The 19,680-nt window shown below is 34.8% G+C and overlaps 1 protein-coding gene across 3 annotated transcripts in view; it reads right to left on the bottom strand.

The window, feature by feature from the left end:
• LOC138692708 (dicarboxylate carrier UCP2-like) overlaps positions 1 to 19,680 on the bottom strand; it is a 122,655-nt gene that overhangs the window by 1,545 nt on the left and 101,430 nt on the right. For all 3 annotated transcript variants that reach the window (XM_069815864.1, XM_069815863.1, XM_069815865.1), the window contains 2 exons: positions 8,205 to 8,345; positions 3,099 to 3,240 (listed from right to left, as the gene is read on the bottom strand). In XM_069815864.1, coding sequence (XP_069671965.1) covers positions 3,099 to 3,240; positions 8,205 to 8,345 — 283 coding nt within the window. The remainder of the gene's footprint in view (positions 1 to 3,098; positions 3,241 to 8,204; positions 8,346 to 19,680) is intronic.

The raw sequence follows: 19,680 nt of genomic DNA on the forward strand, positions 1-19,680 counted from the left end.
GAAATGGATTCGGAACACCTCAAAATCTGTGCTTCAGTGGCTGGTCATGATAATATCTTTGAAAAATATTGGAGTGCAAGAGGTCAAATGACTTTATTGTCAAACGCCTGGCATTAGAAAACAACAACAACATATTTCGTATTGTTCTAGTGTGTTTAGTTTCTGGCTTTTTTGGTTGATGTCTGTTGATGTCTCTGTAAGTGTGGTTAGCATTTGTGATGTGTGATGTGTTCTTTGTAACGTGTTTGAAGTGATCTGCCTGTCTGTCCTATGTAGCTGTTGCAGGTGTTACATTTGTGTGGTTGTATTTGTTTGTTTGTGTTGTTTGTGTGTTGAGATGTTTTTGTAGAGTATTATTTGTTCTGTATGCGATGTTGTAATTTAATTTCTTGAATGAGGTTGCAATCTTGTGTGTGTTTTTGTTTTCGTATGTTAGTGTGATGTATTTTTTGTATTCTTATGTTTGTGTTGTATTCTCATGTTTTCTGTGATTATGTTTTGTCTTTCGTATTATGTTGTCTATTATGTTGGGATCGTATCCGTTTTCTTGTGCTATGTATTTGATTGTATTTAGCTCTTCTTTGTAATCCTGTTGGTTCATTGGTACATGTATGTTGAGTAGTCTGTGTACCATTGTTCGGAACGCAGCTTGTTTGTGTTGTGTTCGGTGATTGGATGTGTTGTGTATATGTGTACACTACACAAACACACCCCCACAGGAAACAAAACAAAAGGCGCCAAGACCAGCAACAACCAGTTCTGAAGATGGCCAATAGTAGGTCGAAACATGTTCAAGGTAATATAAAATTTAACACGTGAAAGACACATATTACGTTTTCCAAAGTACTTTAATCATTGAAAATAACCTCAAAAGCATATCCTGTCTCCTTCTTAATTAGTGCATAAGGGGAAACCGATTTTTGCGCCACTTTGTATAAAATCATAGTAATCATGTTTCATAAGAACGGGTTAGGGAGAAAAATAATAGAGATATGCATGTCATCTTCTACCACAATGAAAATACGATCAGTCATAGCATATCGCAAAATCTCATTTTTACAAAAACCACATATTTATTCTATATTTAAAATATTTTTCGTTAAAAGATAGATTTTTTTCTGCAAGGGAGCGAAATTTTTATTTTGTTATAAGCCTTCTGATTTTTTCGTAAAAACGAAATTAGTTAAATAGAAATATTTTAACATTAAATTATATGGGACAAACGCAGACGACAGAAAATAATTTGGACTGGCGATCGTTGTAACGACATTGTACTGTATTACTATTTCATCAACATTAGGAATATGGCTAGGTACGGATTTATATGATCTAAAAGTTAACGCCTTTAGTTTTTATAAACATACAAGCGATGCACACACCCCTTTCAAATTCCAATGTTGTCATCCTGCAGTTCAATTTGGTAACCTTAACGGCCTTAATCGCCACGTACAAATCAGGGTTGAGTTACTGTAAGCTTTTCTCAGTCCTCGCCACTCAGTTCCTCTATTCATAGATTGAGGCGTTTTTTGGACTGAAGGTGCATAGCTGTAGGTACTATCCTGCATGATTTAATTAGAACTACGTGAAACACGGAGAACAAGGGAACTACAAGGTGAACAAGGGAAATACATGGAGAAAAGAAGGAATACAAGGAGAGAGAGCGGAATACATGGAGAACAAGGGGAATACAAAAAGAACAAAGGAAAAATAATCAGAACAAGGGATAGAAAAGGGACACACGAGGAAGACCAAGGAATAAAGAGGAATACAAAGAGAACGAAGGAATAAGAATCAGAACAAGGAACAGAAAAGAAAAGGAAAACAAGGGGAGTACATGGAGAACTAAGGGAATATAAAGATAATAGAGAAAAAACTATCAGAACAAAGGATAGAAGAGGAAAACAAGAGGAAAAACAAGGAAAACAATGAGAATACAAAGATAACAAAAGAAAAACAATTAGAACAAGAGGAATACACGGAGAATATGGTATAGGAAAGGAAAAAAAGGTAAGACAAGGAAAACAAGAGGAATGCAAGGAGAAAAGAGGGAATACAAGAAGAAAAAAGGTAATACAAAGATAACAAAGGAAAAACAATCAGAACAAGGGGAATACAAGGAGAACAAAGGGAATACAAGGAGAACAAGGGGAATACAAGGATAACAAGGAGAACAAGGGCAAAATAATCAGAACAAGGGGAATACAAGGAGAACAAGGGCAAAATAATCAGAACAAGGGGAATACAGGGAGAACAAGGGCAAAATAATCAGAACATGGGCAAAATATTCAGAACAAGGGGAATACAGGGAGAATAAGGGCAAAATAATCAGAACATGGGTAAAATATTCAGAACAAGGGAAATACTAGGAGAACAAGGGGAATACAAGGATAACAAGGAGAACAAGGGCAAAATAATCAGAACAAGGGGAATACAAGGAGAACAAGGGAAAATAATCAGAACAAGAGAATACAGGGAGAACAAGGGCAAAATAATCAGAACAAGGGGAATACAAGAAGAACAAGGGCAAAATAATCAGAACAAGGGGAATACAAGAAGAACAAGGGCAAAATAATCAGAACAAGGGGAATACAAGGAGAACAAGGGCAAAATAATCAGAACAAGGAGAATAAAAGGTGAAAAAGGAGAGAAAATGAAAACAGGAGGAAAGACAAGGAAAACAAAGACAGCACAAGGAGAACAAGGGTAAAACTATTAGAACGAGGGGGATTACAAAGAGAACAAGGGAAATAAAATGAAAACAACAGGAAGAACAAGGAAAACAAAGGCAAAACAATCGGAAGAATGGGAATACAAGAAGTACAAGCGAAAGAAGATGAAAACAAGAGCAAATACAAGAAAATCAAAGGTAATACAAGGAAAACTATGGGAATACCTATTTGAACCGGCACTTCGACGTCTTTTATCGACGGAGATTAATGTTTTGCCACTTAAATTAATTATTATAATTGCTTGATCTCATCTATTACTTCGCGAACTTTGTCAGTCGAAGTTTTATACTACCTGCATATGATTATAACCTGAACGCCAAAAGAAGAGCAAAAATGCAGTATATTACACTACATAAATTGAAAACCTACCCTTTGTAGAAGGCAGAAAAACCTTCCTGAGTGAACATCCGTATCGCGCAGTCCACAGCACTGCGGTATTCTCCTTTCGCAGAGTTCATGTACCGCGTCTTCACCACATCGACAGGGGACGCAGCTATCGTTGTGCAAAACCCTGAAACAGGAACATTGCATACTTAGAACGTGTTTCCTAGTTAGCTTAAGGTAGTGATGTACAGTGAGGATTTTCTGTAGAGATGGGCACTGGGAATTTATCTGCGATGTTTTTTCCACAAGAGATTTCAAGGTATGTAAACCGTACTATTACCACAGTCTAGTATATACAGTCACGAAGCTCAATACGTAGTAAATATGCATCCATAGATAGTTGCTAACCTCTAGGCTCGCTAGTATCGCCTCATTGCAGACAATGCGAAATAGTACCGACACAGTCTATTGTTCCTAGCACCCTCACAACTCAAGCTTCGTGACTGTACATATACACAGTGCAACGCTGTCACTCTCTTATTCTAGTCCAGCGATGCAGAACTGTGCTCCAATTGTAGTATACGTCACGAGCCGGACTACGTCATTCATCCCTTCCCCCAAGGCCACACGTCATCCACATGGAAACGTACAGAAGATTTGTATTTACTGTATAGAGGTGATATTCGAAGCAACATAGGTCGGAAAGTACTAGTTTAAAGAGCAATGAAGAAAATGAATACTTCTATTCAAAATAATCACAATGCACGTTGTCTCATTTGTAGAGCCTGGAATTTTAGGTGCTAAAAGTTAATATTGTTCCTCGGTATAGTTTATAGAATAGAAGCCATGCTCCCACTTTTCTGACACTCATTCAGTATTTTCCTTTTGGTACCGTTAAAGGTCTCTAATCCTCTTAACTACCACTTGCAAATTAGCGTACGGTTTACAAGATTCATTACCCAGTCCTTGTGACTGTGTTGTTTATTATTACATATCGGACTTCTGTGAACTAGCTCTCCTCATGGGCACCACATCTATTCATCTACACTCAGTAATTATCATTCTTAACTTTTAGCACCTAAAATTCCGGGCTCTAATTTGTGAACAGTTTATTGTTATAATTATTGCGGTCAGCAAAACTTTCGTCATTTTTTCCGTGAGCACAAGTTTGTTATAATCCGCCACATGGTTGTAGACAAGTCACGGAGAAGTCATTCAATGCCGGTGGACTGTGGAAGGGGAACCAATGCTTTCCCCATGTTTCCACCCCTATCTCTGTGAGTTCTGCAACCCTATTCTACTCATAGACTAGGCATGACGGTTAATAAACAGAAGAGTCGACTGAAAGAAGACAAAGTTGACGAGTTAATTTTCCTGAATCGCAATAAAGTATTTTGTTCTGGCTTCAGATTTTTTCAATGGTTTTATCATCTTGTGTTTGTTATTTTTCAAGAAAGTTGATCTGATTGTTTCCCTTTGCGATGTGTATTTAATTGTTATTTTAAGATGAAATTAAGAAAACCTTAATAGTGTACTTCAAGTATAGGTAATGGAAACATTTCTCCATAGGTGGAATACGGAGGGTTGTTTCCGATCTCTGGAAACGATTTTTGAATGACGTCATGTGCGTCAGGAGTTACACGACAGCTGAACTGTGACGAAAGGTGACAGACCAGTAGTGAGTGATCTCATAGAGTGCACGGAGTCTCACAGCAGCAATGCCCAAGAAAATCGAGTCTTATTGGGAGAGGTACATTACGATCTTTTCCGAGAACTTTGGCCCAACCCCTGTCCTTTCTTTCTCTATGTAAAACCGGGAACACGTTCACAACTTTCCCTAACCCACCGAAACCTGTTGAACATTCGTCTCTCCCATTCCCACCGAAATCCATCCCTAATTTTCTGTGCCACGAGTGTCTATAGTAAAGCCACAAGAGGTCTGAGATTTATTTGGGAAATCTCAGACCTCAAATGACATTTATTAGGACTATTTCGTGAATAAAATAGAAATGTAAATAATACAGCCCTAAAATTCGCTCACAAAATGTTAATAATAGTATATTTATGAATACTTAACCTATTCAGACATTGTGAATTCAAAATAGATAAATAACGATTACTGCAATAAAGAAATTGAATGTTATTCAGTAATGCCAATTGAGAAACGCGAAATACAAGTTTAAAAATGTTAAGTATATGTACAGAAATACATTTTCATTATCTGCTGAAATCATAATATAATTTGAACATTTTATAGTATAATTAGAAATAACCTGATTAATACAGTAATTAAAGGAACAATTGTTATGAAATAGTGTCATTTTCTTCAGATGCAATGGACATGGAATTAGAAGAAGAAGAAGAAGAAGAAGAAGAAGAAGAAGAAGAAGATGATGATGATGATGATGATGATGATGATGATGATGATGATGATGATGTGGAAGTTGGATTTTGCACTTTATTTAGTACAATGGATTCATGCTCATAGATTTACATGGAAACAGTTGGCGACACGACTAAACAAAAGAACGACTATGCGAGTGATAAATCGAGCTGCAGAAATTATCGCGATGTATGACTGTGATTGGTTGGAATTCAAAATTTCATTACACTTCATGGCCGAAAATGGAATGATGTCATATAAATGAAATAGTCATAATAATTTTGAAGGTATCGCAATTTAAGAATCCTAAGAGTTTGGAAATGAGACAACGTCTTGGTTCTTCAGTTTGAATCATATGGAAGTAATAAATTGCAATCAATTCTCATTATACAATATAAAAAGGCTGTAGCTTTGGAATACTAAAGACAGACCCTAGGGATTATGTGGACTGGGGGCACAGAACATAGAAGATCTCTGCACAGTTCTTAAGCTTTAATCCTATCGTGTAGGTACTCACGTGACCAACATGACGTAACTAATTAATATTTCATATGATGAGCTTCTTTCCTTTCTTTCACATTAAATCGACGTTGAACATGAATTCGTTATGTAGGCCTATTTTCTGTCTCTGGAATTGACTTCTGATTGCGCTAGTCACGGTATGTTTCTGTTCTCAGAATTTATTCTTATGAGCAAACTATGTCCTTTTGATGCGCAAGTCTCTCCATTGTAGATGAGTTTGGATTTATTCATTCGAATTGACATCGACTTTTACTTCTCCAGTTGGCAGTGATTCATGGTCGTGAAAATTAGCTGTTTCTAATAAAAGAATATTTTATTCACAAATAAAGCCACAAATGGTGATGTGCGGATAATGAATGAAGAAAAAGGTGACATTGAAAGAAAACTTTATGGAAATTAGCCTATACAGGTTTTTCGTTGTCTAGAAACTTTATACTGTAGGCCTATTGATTTATTACTAAATGTGTTATTCTATGTATCAATTTTTTATTTTATTTTATTGGGTTATTTTACGACGCTGTATCAACATCTCAGGTTATTTAGCGTCTGAATGAAATGAAGGTGATAATGCCGGTGAAATGAGTCCGGGGTCCAACACCGAAAGTTACCCAGCATTTGCTCGTGTTGGGTTGAGGGAAAACCCCGGAAAAAACCTCAACCAGGTAACTTGCCCCGACCGGGATTCGAACCCGGGCCACCTGGTTTCGCGGCCAGACGCGCTGACCGTTACTCCACAGGTGTGGACTCTATGTATCAAGAAGTTTCAAGCCCATTTCATTACTATTTTCAGATAAATTTGTTCCTAATATACAGTGTTACTATAAATGATCTTTCCGATTACAAACTTGAATAACTATCGTTAGGAGCCACTTAGAAACATGATATTGGTATCAATAGAAAGAGAAACTCAAACATTTTTGTTAAGTTGGTGAACCTGTCGCATATTTATTAATTTCGTTGCTAGGAGATGCTAAAATACCACCCTCAAGGACGACGACGACCTGGACGTCCACAGAAACGTCTATTGGATCCTGTATAGCTGGAAGCGAAACAGGCCAACAATGGCCTAATTTCGTGCCTGGAATATGATGATGATGATGATGATTATGATGATGATATAACAGACAAATGGCTGCAAACGAAGACAGGAGGGCATTTTGTGTGCTAGATTTTTACATATCCCAGTCTGTTGTCACTGCACAACGCAATTTTATAAGAAAATTTGGTGTTGATCCACCCAGTGGGCCCAGTATCCGTAAGTGGTACGCTGACTTCAAAACGAGGGGATGCATCTGTAAGCGGAAGTCAACCGGTCGTCCATCAGTAAGTGAGGCAAATGTGGAGCGTGTGAGAGAGAGTTTTACACGAAGTCCACAGAAATCCACCGTAAATGCCAGTAGAGAATTAAACATCCCCCAACAAACTGTGTGGAAGATTTTACGGAAACGTTTGAAGTTTTATCCATACCGTCTGCTCTGAAACCAGACGACAAAGTCAAGCGACAGTCTTTCTGTGAGGAGATGTAACTCAGAATGGAATACGCGACTTCCAAGGAGATGGATTGGACTTGCTGTTCGTGAATATTTAGAATATTTGCAGTGGCCTCCACGTTCCCCTGACCCCACTCCTTGTGATTTTTTCCTGTGGGGTTTTATAAAACAACAAGTGTATCAGCCACCATTAGCACCTACCATTTAAGATCTTCGTGTCCGCATCACAGAGGCCATTGCACTGGTGCAAGGTCCAATGCTACAAACGTGTATGATAGGAAATTGACTACAGACTTGATGTGTGTCGTGTGACACAAGTAGCTCATGTGACTTAATTACAGTTGTGAACCAAATGTTTCTCTTTTTGTTTCATGTTTCATTTTTCCCAGTGAAAATTTTGGAGTTTCTGCTTCTGTTGATACCAATTACATTTTTTCTAATTTTTGCTGATTTAAGAGTAGCACATGTGATTTAACGGAATGGATGACAAAAAGTATTTGAGTTTCTCTTTCCATTGATACCAATATCACGTTTCTAAGTGTCTCCTAACGATAGTTATTCAAGTTTATAATCGGAAAGATTATTTATAGTAACACTGTATTAATTATGCATGTTTAATTGACGTTTTCTACTCAGTCATTTTATGGGACGATAGTCTGGAATGAAAGTCAGAACTAATTTTATGTAGTGGATTGCAGATCCATTTGTGGATATTGCGAGGACGATAAAAGCCTTCCAGTGACCCGGTGTCCTTACCTGCGATGACGGCAGACGTGAAGTGGCAGGGCACAGAGTCCGTCATGAGTTCATACTGCAAGATCAGATCTTTGATGATGTCGTAACACACGATCTCAGATACGTTGACGATGGCGTTACGACTCACATTGGGGAACGTTCCTGTGAAAACACAGCATTAACAATGAACATAAAGTGACGTAAAAAAGACTTTGTGCAATTTAAGTGAAATATATTTACACAAACGTAACGTAACGTAACGTAACGTAACGTAACGGACGTTGACCAATAGTCAACGTTTTCATATTACAACTCAAGCCTAATGTGAGAATTTAATAGAGGAAACATTAACAAGTTCACATAAGTCACATTAAATTCCAAACTCCTGTAAAGAACAAGAAATTATTGCACGTGACCGAGTGAAACCCATTTATTTCGCCACGCGTTTGTAGTGACAGTTTTTTTTTTTCAAACAATATCGATATGGTGCATGAGTGGTGACCTGACTTAACTGTAAGTGTGTTGTATAAAATATTACTACCGGTACTGATACACAAATATTTTAACACATTATAGTGTAGTCACAATTTATGTACAAATTCCACTTTATTTTAATTACGCAGTGATGTTATAAGTTGAAATATATCTGCATTTGTATCAAAATTATATCAATGTCGGATTTCAGTGACAGAAAGTACAGTAACTAATTACTTGAAATATGCAGTGGGTTTATTTTCTAACATATAAGAAATTAGCTGGAGGGAATATACTGTATATTTCATATTATGTTCATGTCTATTAAAATAATTAGAAATGAAACTAACAATTCATTTATGAACATTTTGATATCATGTTATAATTAGGCCTAGGCCTACTGTTTTTTTCTTATGTATTATTACTATATTATAAATAAGCCATATATAAATTATGTGATAGGTGATAACATGCAATAAATTTCGTTTTTCAATTGGAATTAAGTTAAACTACCTACTGATTAACTTGTCATTCAATTATTTAAGAAGCTACATAAATTTAAATACCGGTATCTTTAAGTAGCATGATAACCTGATGTGATATGTTGATTATGGTATTATTAATACAGTGAATGATATAAACCGAATGATTTTATGAAAATATCAAAATGACATCATAGCATATTAGGACCACTACAAACCACTACAAAACTTAAGTTATCAATACTGCCTTTGAATATATGGTACCTAAATTTTTTCAAACAATATCGATATGTTGCATGAGTGGGCTTATGAAGTCTTAGCTTTCTGTCAAGATCAAGAAAAAAAGACAGGAAAGCTAAAGGCAGACATTAACGTATTTAGTCCACACTTGTGGAGTAACGGTTAGCACGTCTGACCGCGAAACCAGGTGGCCCGGGTTCGATTTCCGGTCGGGGTAAGTTACCTGGTTGAGGTTTTTCCGGATTTTCCCTCAATCCAATTAGAGCAAATGCTGGCTAACTTTCGGTGCTGGACCCCGGACTCATTTCACCGGCATTATCACCATCTCATTCAGACGCTAAATAACCTAAGCTGTTGATAAAGCGTCGTAAAATAACCTACTAAAATAAAAAAAATTAACGTATTTAATGAAAACACATGGCAATATTGAGATTGACATCTAGGATACCCTGTAGTGAATTCTCTGGAAAATTTGTAGTCTATAGACAAGATTTGTTTGGTTCAATCTTCCATCCAGTATGGTATAATCGGATGGGAATGAACAACAAAATTTACAATTTCTCCGCTCATATTGCTTCAAAAAACGGATAATTAAAATTTTCTTAAACAAGTCAATTGATTATCCAACAAATTCGATTTAATCCGATTTTAATGTTTTCCAAATTGAACAACTATATAAATATACATTATTAAAATATTATCATAAAAATTGTCTGGAATACAAAAGAACAACAACGGTACTGGCTATAAACATTTTCTGTTGTATTCTTTTGAATTTTACTCCTTTTGATTACAAGCAAAAGGGTTCAGAACCATAGTGGGCCATGAGCCATTTATTAAAAACGGAGAAAGCAAGGGCTAAAGTTAAGTGAATACCATAGTTTAGTGAAGATTGATATATCATTTAGTTTGAATGTGTATACTTTATATTACTTGCTATATGTTTCCATTGAATTATGTGATAACTTCATTTTAACCCTTGTTTTCCACGGTTTTAGTAAGTGGCGCTTGGCCCACTATGGTTCTGAACCCTTCAAATGTTATATAACCGCTGGAATAAATCATAACCAGGTACGGGCCAAGGTTATATAACTATATTTTGATACAAAATTCTGACCTGAGTTATTTTGATTTTAATAAATTTAAGAAAAAGTTGTAGCACATTATTTAGTATTCATGTCTCCTTTTCCTCTTTTCTTTTTCTTAATTTCAATATACTCTTTATTCATTCCAACTTATACTCTGTTCTAATCTTGATTCTCTACTTTTATCTTCGTAATTTTCTCTGTTTTATGATAATTGTATTGTTTTTGTAATTTTATTGATTCTTTGTTATGTTCCATTTAGTACAATGTAGCACATTATTTAGTATTCATGTCTCCTTTTTCCTTTTTTCTTTTTCTTAATTTCAATATACTCTTTATTCATTCCAACTTATACTCTCTTCTAAACTTGATTCTCTACTTTTATCTTCGTAATTTTCTCTGTTTTATGATAATTGTATTGTTTTTGTAATTTTATTGATTCTTTGTTATGTTCCATTTAGTACAATGTAGCACATTATTTAGTATTCATGTCTCCTTTTTCCTTTTTTCTTTTTCTTAATTTCAATATACTATTTACTCATTCCAACTTATATTCTGTTCTTGACTTGATTCTCTACTTTTATCTTCGTAATTTTCCCTGTTTCATAATAATTGTATTGGTTTTGTAATTTTATTGATTCTTTGTTATGTTCCATTTAGTACAATGTAGCACATTATTTAGTATTCATGTCTCCTTTTTCCTTTTTTCTTTTTCTTAATTTCAATATACTATTTACTCATTCCAACTTATATTCTGTTCTTGACTTGATTCTCTACTTTTATCTTCGTAATTTTCCCTGTTTCATAATAATTGTATTGTTTTTGTAATTTTATTGATTCTTTGTTATGTTCCATTTAGTACAATGTAGCACATTATTTAGTATTCATGTCTCCTTTTTCCTTTTTTCTTTTTCTTAATTTCAATATACTATTTACTCATTCCAACTTATACTCTGTTCTAATCTTGATTCTCTACTTTTATCTTCGTAATTTTCTCTGTTTTATGATAATTGTATTGTTTTTGTAATTTTATTGATTCTTTGTTATGTTCCATTTAGTACAATGTAGCACATTATTTAGTATTCATGTCTCCTTTTTCCTTTTCTCTTTTTCTTAATTTCAATATACTATTTACTCATTCCAACTTATATTCTGTTCTTGACTTGATTCTCTACTTTTATCTTCGTAATTTTCCCTGTTTCATAATAATTGTATTGGTTTTGTAATTTTATTGATTCTTTGTTATGTTCCATTTAGTACAAGATAATTAGTTATAGGAATCGCTCCAGAACACGAGCTTACTCAAACGGATGTGCGGTATGTAAATGATATGTATTCATTTTATATTGTATGTAGCAATAAATACTAAATATATATTAAAATTTGATAAACCTAGAATTGAATCTGAGTAAAATTGTGAGCTGCCGAAATACGTATTTACTCGTATACTTGTTTCTATAAGGAACACGTTAATAGCTTTTTAATTTTCGATAAAATTGCAATTGCACGTACATATTTTGTTTGAACACTCTTGCTTGCCATCACCGAGTTCTATTAATGGTACATTTTCTTACATGTTACAAAATCTGAACATTAATCTATAAAAATTGATGCAAATGTGAACTTTTAAACATCAAAAGAGGACTTATTTCAGCAATGTACATGATATTTGTTAACGTTACGCTACGTTTGTGCAAACGGTGAAGCCACCCTCACCTGGTCACTTAGTGGTGCAGGATGGACAACAGGACGGTGTCATCTGCAGAGAGAGTGACAAGCATCTTGGTGAGAACTGTGCCACTCAGCAAGAGCGACGCCAACCACTCGCACCACCCGCTGTGTACCACTTCACTTCGGAAGGAATGGTTAGCGTCACTCCCTTCTGTCTAACACTTAGTCTACTGTAACTCCAGTGTGAACCTTCCTCTCTGTTTATACTTATGACACAAACTCGAAAAACAGGTGGAAAATGTGCAAGCAGCACTGGTCTCGACAATGCTAGTTTCATTTGCTTGTGTTGTACCAATTACTGTAATATAATTAATTTATTATACCGGATGTTTCAAAAGTCCATAGAGTGAGTGTTAGAGAAGGCCGTATGGGCTTAACTCTCACAGGTTAAATAAACCATTACTATTATTATTATTATTATTATTATTATTACTACTACTACTACTACTACTACTACTACTACTACTACTACTACTACTACTACTACTACTACTACTTACTGGCTTTTAAGGAACCCGGAGGTTCATTGCCGCCCTCACATAAGCCAGCCATTGGTCCCTATCCTGAGCTAGATTAATCCAGTCTCTACCATCATATCCCACCTCCCTCAAATCCATTTTAATGTTATCCTCCCATCTATGTCTCGGCCTCCCCAAAGGTATTTTTCCCTCTGGCCTCCCAACTAACACTCTATATGCATTTCTGGATTCGCCCATACGTGCTACATGCCCTGCCCATCTCAAACGTCTGGATTTAATGTTCCTAATTATGTCAGGTGAAGGATGCAATACATGCAGCTCTGCGTTGTGTAACTTTCTCCATTCTCCTGTAACTTCATCCCTCTTAGCCCCAAATATTTTCCTAAGAACCTTATTCTCAAAAACCCTCAATCTCTGTTCCTCTCTCAAAGTGAGAATCCAAGTTTCAAAGCCGTACAGAACAACCGGTAATATAACTGTTTTATAAATTCTGACTTTCAGATTTTTTGACAGCAGACTAGATGACAAAAGCTTCTCAACCGAATAATAACAGGCATTTCCCATATTTATTCTGCGTTTAATTTCCTCCCGAGTGTAATTTATATTTGTTACTGTTGCTCCAAGATATTAAAATTTTTCCACCTCCTCGAAGGATAAATCTCCAATTTGTATAGTTATTATTATTATTATTATTATTATTATTATTATTATTATTATTATTAAATTTAAGATATGGTAGAAGAGGACAAAATGTCGAAGTCTGCTCTGAAGGCCGTTAGACGGCGTTGAAATTGGGAGTTCTGCGTCACATAAAACTCGTCATTGTGTCGGATAGAGCTGTCGCCTGCCACCCAAGCACAGTTAGAGGAAGTGCTCAAAGTCAGCACCATTGAATTCTGAATAGAGAGGCGAACCATTGCCTTTCGGACTCTCTCAAGAACCGAGGGATAGCACGTATTGAGTCCGCTGAGGCCAAATCCTGTTTCTTATATCTTCCTCATCATCTAGAGGAGTGACGTACACTAACACACCTATGTAACCTCATAAAAAGCATTCCAGATTGCTTAGGTCAGGAGATCAGGGTGACCAAGCAACAGGTCCACTACAACCAATCCACCTGTCTGGAAAGACATTGTCCAGGAACATTATGAGTGAAATGTGCTGGACGGACATAATGCTGCAACCATATGCGTTGTCTTACCGCCAAGAAAACCTCCTCCAGTAAAGAGAGAGGATATTTTAGAGAAGGTGCAGGTAGTTTCGCCTTTGAGATGGGCTGAATGTAAGATGGAACGAACAGCACTCCCGATTTTAATGCCGTCTAGCGAATTATCGGCTTAACACCGACCTTAAGTTCTCTGACAAAAATATTTATTTTGACCTCGTTTATCATCCATTAAATTTATGCACTTATGGAACATCCGGTATATCGACAAAAGTGCAAAGTAGTAGCATTCTATCTATAAGCTAAGAACCTGTCTTATGAATGTACTGGATTTACTCTCGTGTCTATTTCTTCCTTTCTTTCTTTGTCATGTTTTACCGACACACAATCCAATGATATGTATGGGAAGGTGCATATATAATTTGACCAACACTGGACAGGTACACATTACCGACCTCCTTAGTCGTGTAGTTAGCACGACACAGGGCCACACATGACATGGGATAAACACTCATAAATAACGGAAAATAAATCCCTTCTCATGTGTAAGCTCAAATTAGTATAGTTCATTCAATGACATCCAGCGAATGAAAATGAATGGAAGGAGAGACTTTGGTTAAGTAAAATAGTGAATGAAAAAGCAACGTTGCAACATTTTTCTCTGAAATTAAGAAATGCTTAAATTACGTTACATTACTTTATCTCGATATTATTTTTGTTGTCAACATTAAATTGTTGTGTTATATGAGTGCTTGGTTTCTGTCTAATGGTTTCTATTCATAGATTGTTAGTTGTTTTTAAGAACCACATTTCTGCAGGTGTAAAACCTCAATTTATTTTTTCAAGCTTTACTTTCGCCGACACAAAATAAATTTTAAATGTACAGTATATCACTTTTCAAAATACATTAAATTTCTCTCTATGTATATTATTTATTTGTATAATATCTCGCAGATGTTCTCTGATGTTGATAACATAAATATGATTTACCTCCCATGTGAGAGATCTCAAATTAAAATCAATTTTATTTATGTTAACAACTTGAACTCATTTTTACTCTAATAGATTCAATATGTACTAACACAATATGTTACAGCTCCTTACCTTACCTCTAGATACGAGTGGGTATTTTATATTGCTATACTTTATGATTTAATTTAATTGAAAAATTATATATTATTATCTACATGTCTACAAATCAACGCTTATATAATCTAAACAATATCGTAAGCTCTATCTGTTTTTTGCTTATGCTCAGTACATCTATGTTGAATTATTTCATCAATAAGGACTGGAGAGAGTGGACTGTTTTTCATTTGTTTTTTTTTTTTACTTTATTGGGTTATTTTACTACGCTGTATCAACATCTAGGTTATTTAGCGTCTGAATGAAATGAAGGTGATAATGCCGGTGAAATGAGTCCGGGGTCCAGCACCGAAAGTTACCCAGCATTTGCTCGTATTGGGTTGAGGGAAAACCCCGGAAAAAACCTCAGCCAGGTAATTTGCCCCGAGCGGGATTCGAACCCGGGCCACCTGGTTTCGTGGCCAGACGCGCTGACCGTTACTCCACAGGTGTGGACTTCATTTGTTTTCACTTTAATTTTAATTGCATTATGTATCAGAGATCTTTTATAATCTCTTGGAGAATTCTGCCCTCATTCTACTTTTAGGTTATTTCTACCTGACCTTCAACGCAGTACCCTACTGGGACTCCATCTAAGATAACATTAACAACGGACAAATTCATACATACGACAATGGCTTTCACATCTATGTTAAAACTTAGCACCATTGTCATTGCATACAACAGAGCTGACACAGTTACTCATAACCAGGGTTAGGAAGCTCATGCACTTGCATATTTATGCCGATTACACAGAGTTGCCATGTTTTGGCGCTTTACATGACGAAGGATGATTTTGAATGACTTTTTCATGGTCTCTGCAAAAATGAAATCTTTTTCGTCAAACATCTACAGTTTTTATGTAATTCTAAGTGCGCTATATTTAAATTGTGCGCGTAATCTTATACTGCAATCGATATAATCTATCGTAAAGTGATTGAACACGATCGACTGTGAAACGATCGATACCTTTCGAGTTGTCTAGAAGTACACAGAAGCATTACAGTCATATTATGATAATAATGTGAATAAGAAATTGTATTGAAAATTTAATTACCTGGCTTGGGCAGGATTTAATAATGTGGTTGACAATTTCTTGGGGAATAGGAAACACTTAGATTTGAAAAACATTATAGAAAATATCCTGCAATAACTCCTATGTGGCATATTTATCGATTTTCAGATTTTTGATCTAAAAAATAACTTAAATAGTAATACAGCAAATAATAAAATCTCCTATAAGTAATTATATTTCTTTCTTTCGATAATGTAAGAATTTACAATCTCCTATGTACCATTGCCATAGAATGAATAAATGTGTTTTTTCTTTCTACTCAACAATTTTATATTTTGCACATAGGAGTTATTGCAGGAACAACGACAATATGTTGGTAGCTATGAAAAATTTAGGATGCAATATGAGCATTAAAATCCATCTCCTTCACAGCCATCTTGACTTCATCCCTGTTTGTCTTGGAGATTACATTGAAGAACACGGAGAAAGGGTTCATCAAGACATGAAAGAAATAGAAAAGCGTTATGAAGGCAGGTGGGATGAAATGATGGCTGACTACTGTTGGTCTATGAAAAGAGACAATGTGGAGCTGCATCATAGAAAACCATCTCGAAGACAGAACTTCCAGATGAAGAGGAAGCGGTATTGAAAAATTAAGTGTTTTCATGAGACTTGAAATGAGTTGAACATAAATTGTAAATATGATTGATTTTGTTTACTGTATAGATATTTTCATAGATTACTTGATTTATGTATTTAAATGTGTTAATATTGCATGAATGGAGCTATAAATGGCAATTCTTCAAATACTTATAAAAAAATGTCATACGTGATAGGAAAAATCTGACTTTAGATCCTTCAACAGAAGGGAACAATTAATCAAAATCAACCTTCGGTATTAAAAGTCTTGAACCAAAATTTAATTTCGCAACCCTGTGTTATTATCTGTGCAAACCACACATTTTCCATTCCCTTACTTAAATGATTTTAGTGTGAATGTAAGTGCATATTTTTTTAATTTTAATTAACTGCATCTTATTTTCATAAGTGTGTTTTAATAAACATATCTTAATGTTAGATTCGTAAAGATAGACAACTTCAAAAAGAATTTGGTAAGTACTTAGATAGTCCAATATAATAGACTCATAGTTAGTGACGTCAGAAATTATGTCGAATGTCACACTGAGCTAAATACCAGAATATTTAAAACTACTATAAAATTAACCATTTTGGTTAATTGGTATTAAGACCACCTAACTTCCTAACGCAATAAAATATTAATTCTCTTTGTTGTATCAAATTTCTAGAACATACTGTACCTGATCTTCCACTCTTCTCCTTACTCTTCGGACACCAATAACATCCTGTGGTGATTAAATGAATTCCTCCCTCTACAAAGGTACTCTTGATAAACAACAGGCACATATTTCCCATAGAGACAATACGACCCACAATGGTTATGAATTGCAATTTATCCCTTATTTGAAATGTGGTAGCAAGTACATCAACTTCTTAAAAATAGGCTATATGTAGGCTTACACAGATCCTATGTTACACTGAATACATTTAGTGCATGTTCTTGAACATATTAGTTATTCTGCACACTTTAAGGGCACAGTTCCATGCGTATTAAACACATTTTCATAGCAGAACTTCCTAACCCTATTCACAGCACACACAAATTCATACATGTCAAGCATAAAAAGACGGAGAAGCAATATCAGTACTGCTGTCAAAGATACCCAAATTAAACTTAAAATATCAGTATTACAAGCTTACACACAAGAAAAATGTATCCAGACTGCTTAAGATCAAAAAATATATCTGAAGCAATTATATTAAAATTTAATGTAAAGGACAAAGGAAAATGCAGAAATTAAGTTTAATATCAGAAACCATACTGACGTTTTATAAGTTAAACGGGCATGTTTTCTTGACTCCATATACACAAATACTTATCCGACACATCTGTTATGGACTTACATCCGGGACAAGAGGGCTATTTCTTTCGCCATTCCTTAGCTCTATTATGAAATAGCTTGTCTATAGTTTTGCTGTCATAACTTATAAACGAGCGGCATTCAAGAAGATGTGCTAATTAGACTTGCATCCGCTTTGTGCTGTAATAAGATGAGCAAATGAAAATCCAAATGGAACTGTTTGTTGAAAAGAGCAAAATATTCCCATATCAGCTTACTGAATGATTTACGAATCGAACGTAATAACTGAAGGGGTAGTTAATCTCCCCTCAATACACCAATGTTAAATGTACTTATTTAATGACCCATTATCTCATAAACTACTAAAGATATCGTAATGGATCTTCTACGGGATAAAGATACAAGATATCTAATGAAAGTGACGTAGATTTATTAAGAAATGCAAGCTGTAAAAAAAATTGAATTTTTTAAATAATATTGACTTCATGTTGTTATTTTTATGCAAATGCCCTATTTTCTGAGGAACCGTAAATAAAAGAAAGATGAAATTTTACACATATGCTGACAAAAATACAATAATGAAATAGAAGCATATTAAATTATATATATATATATATATTAGTTTGATCAGAAACAATTATTTAAACCAAAATAACAAAATAGAATGAATATTATTTTAAGAGAACAAATCCTTTTTTACAAATACATCTGCGCCAATTCGCTTAGAAATCATGTATATTCATGCTTTAAAAATTTCTGCAATTGAAGAGTGATATCCCGAAACGCGTTAAGTCCATTTTTATGGAAGGACTGGGCTAGTTTTTAATCCACCGATCTACGGACTGAGAGAGTTTTCAAGTGACATGCACGTCAAAAACACAAACTTTTAGACAAGGGTTAGCGTTGTTTTGGAAGAAAACAAGCTTAAAATATAATGATAGAGGGCTCAAACATAATCATATATATGTATAGATCATAAAAATAGTCGAATGGGCTTGGAGAGTTTTCAAGTGACATGCACAATGACACAATTTTTAGACAAGGACTGGCATTGTTTTTCTTTTAAGGAAAAAAGCTTAAAATATATCGATAAGTTCTCAAACATAATCATAAGTACAAATCAAAGAAATGTCCAAATGGACTGAGAGAGTTTTCAAGTGACATGCACAATAACACAAACTTTTAGACAAGGACTGGCGTTGTTTTTTAAGAAAAGAAATTTAAAATAGATTGATAGAGGTCTCAAACATAACATAATCATATATTATATGTACAAATCAAAGAAATTACCATATGGACTAAGCGAGTTTTCAAGTGTCATGCACAATAACACAAACTTGTAGACAAGAATTGGCGTTGATTTGGAAGAAAACAAACTTAAAATATGACAGAGATCACAAACATAATCATATATGTATCAATCATACAAATAGTCAAATGGAGTGACCGAGTTTTGGGATCACACTCTTGAATTCCTGAGATAATGGGTCTTTATATAACATATTTAACATTGGCGGTATATTTTTTTTTATTTTAGTTGGTTATTTAACGACGCTGTATCAACTACTAGGTTATTTAGCGTCTATTGGCGGTATAGGACAGTTAATTTCACCTGAAATAATTATTTGAAGATGAATGAAATCACATGATTTATATATTTATCTAATAAAAATGAGTGAGAATAGTTTCTCAAATCTGTACTTTCATAGCTTGTAGCCATTTCGCTATAGAGAAATGCTTAAAACGAAACAATGGCGAAAT

Source organism: Periplaneta americana, chromosome 17 (genome assembly GCF_040183065.1).
Source record: "Periplaneta americana isolate PAMFEO1 chromosome 17, P.americana_PAMFEO1_priV1, whole genome shotgun sequence".
NCBI lineage: Eukaryota > Metazoa > Arthropoda > Insecta > Blattodea > Blattidae > Periplaneta > Periplaneta americana.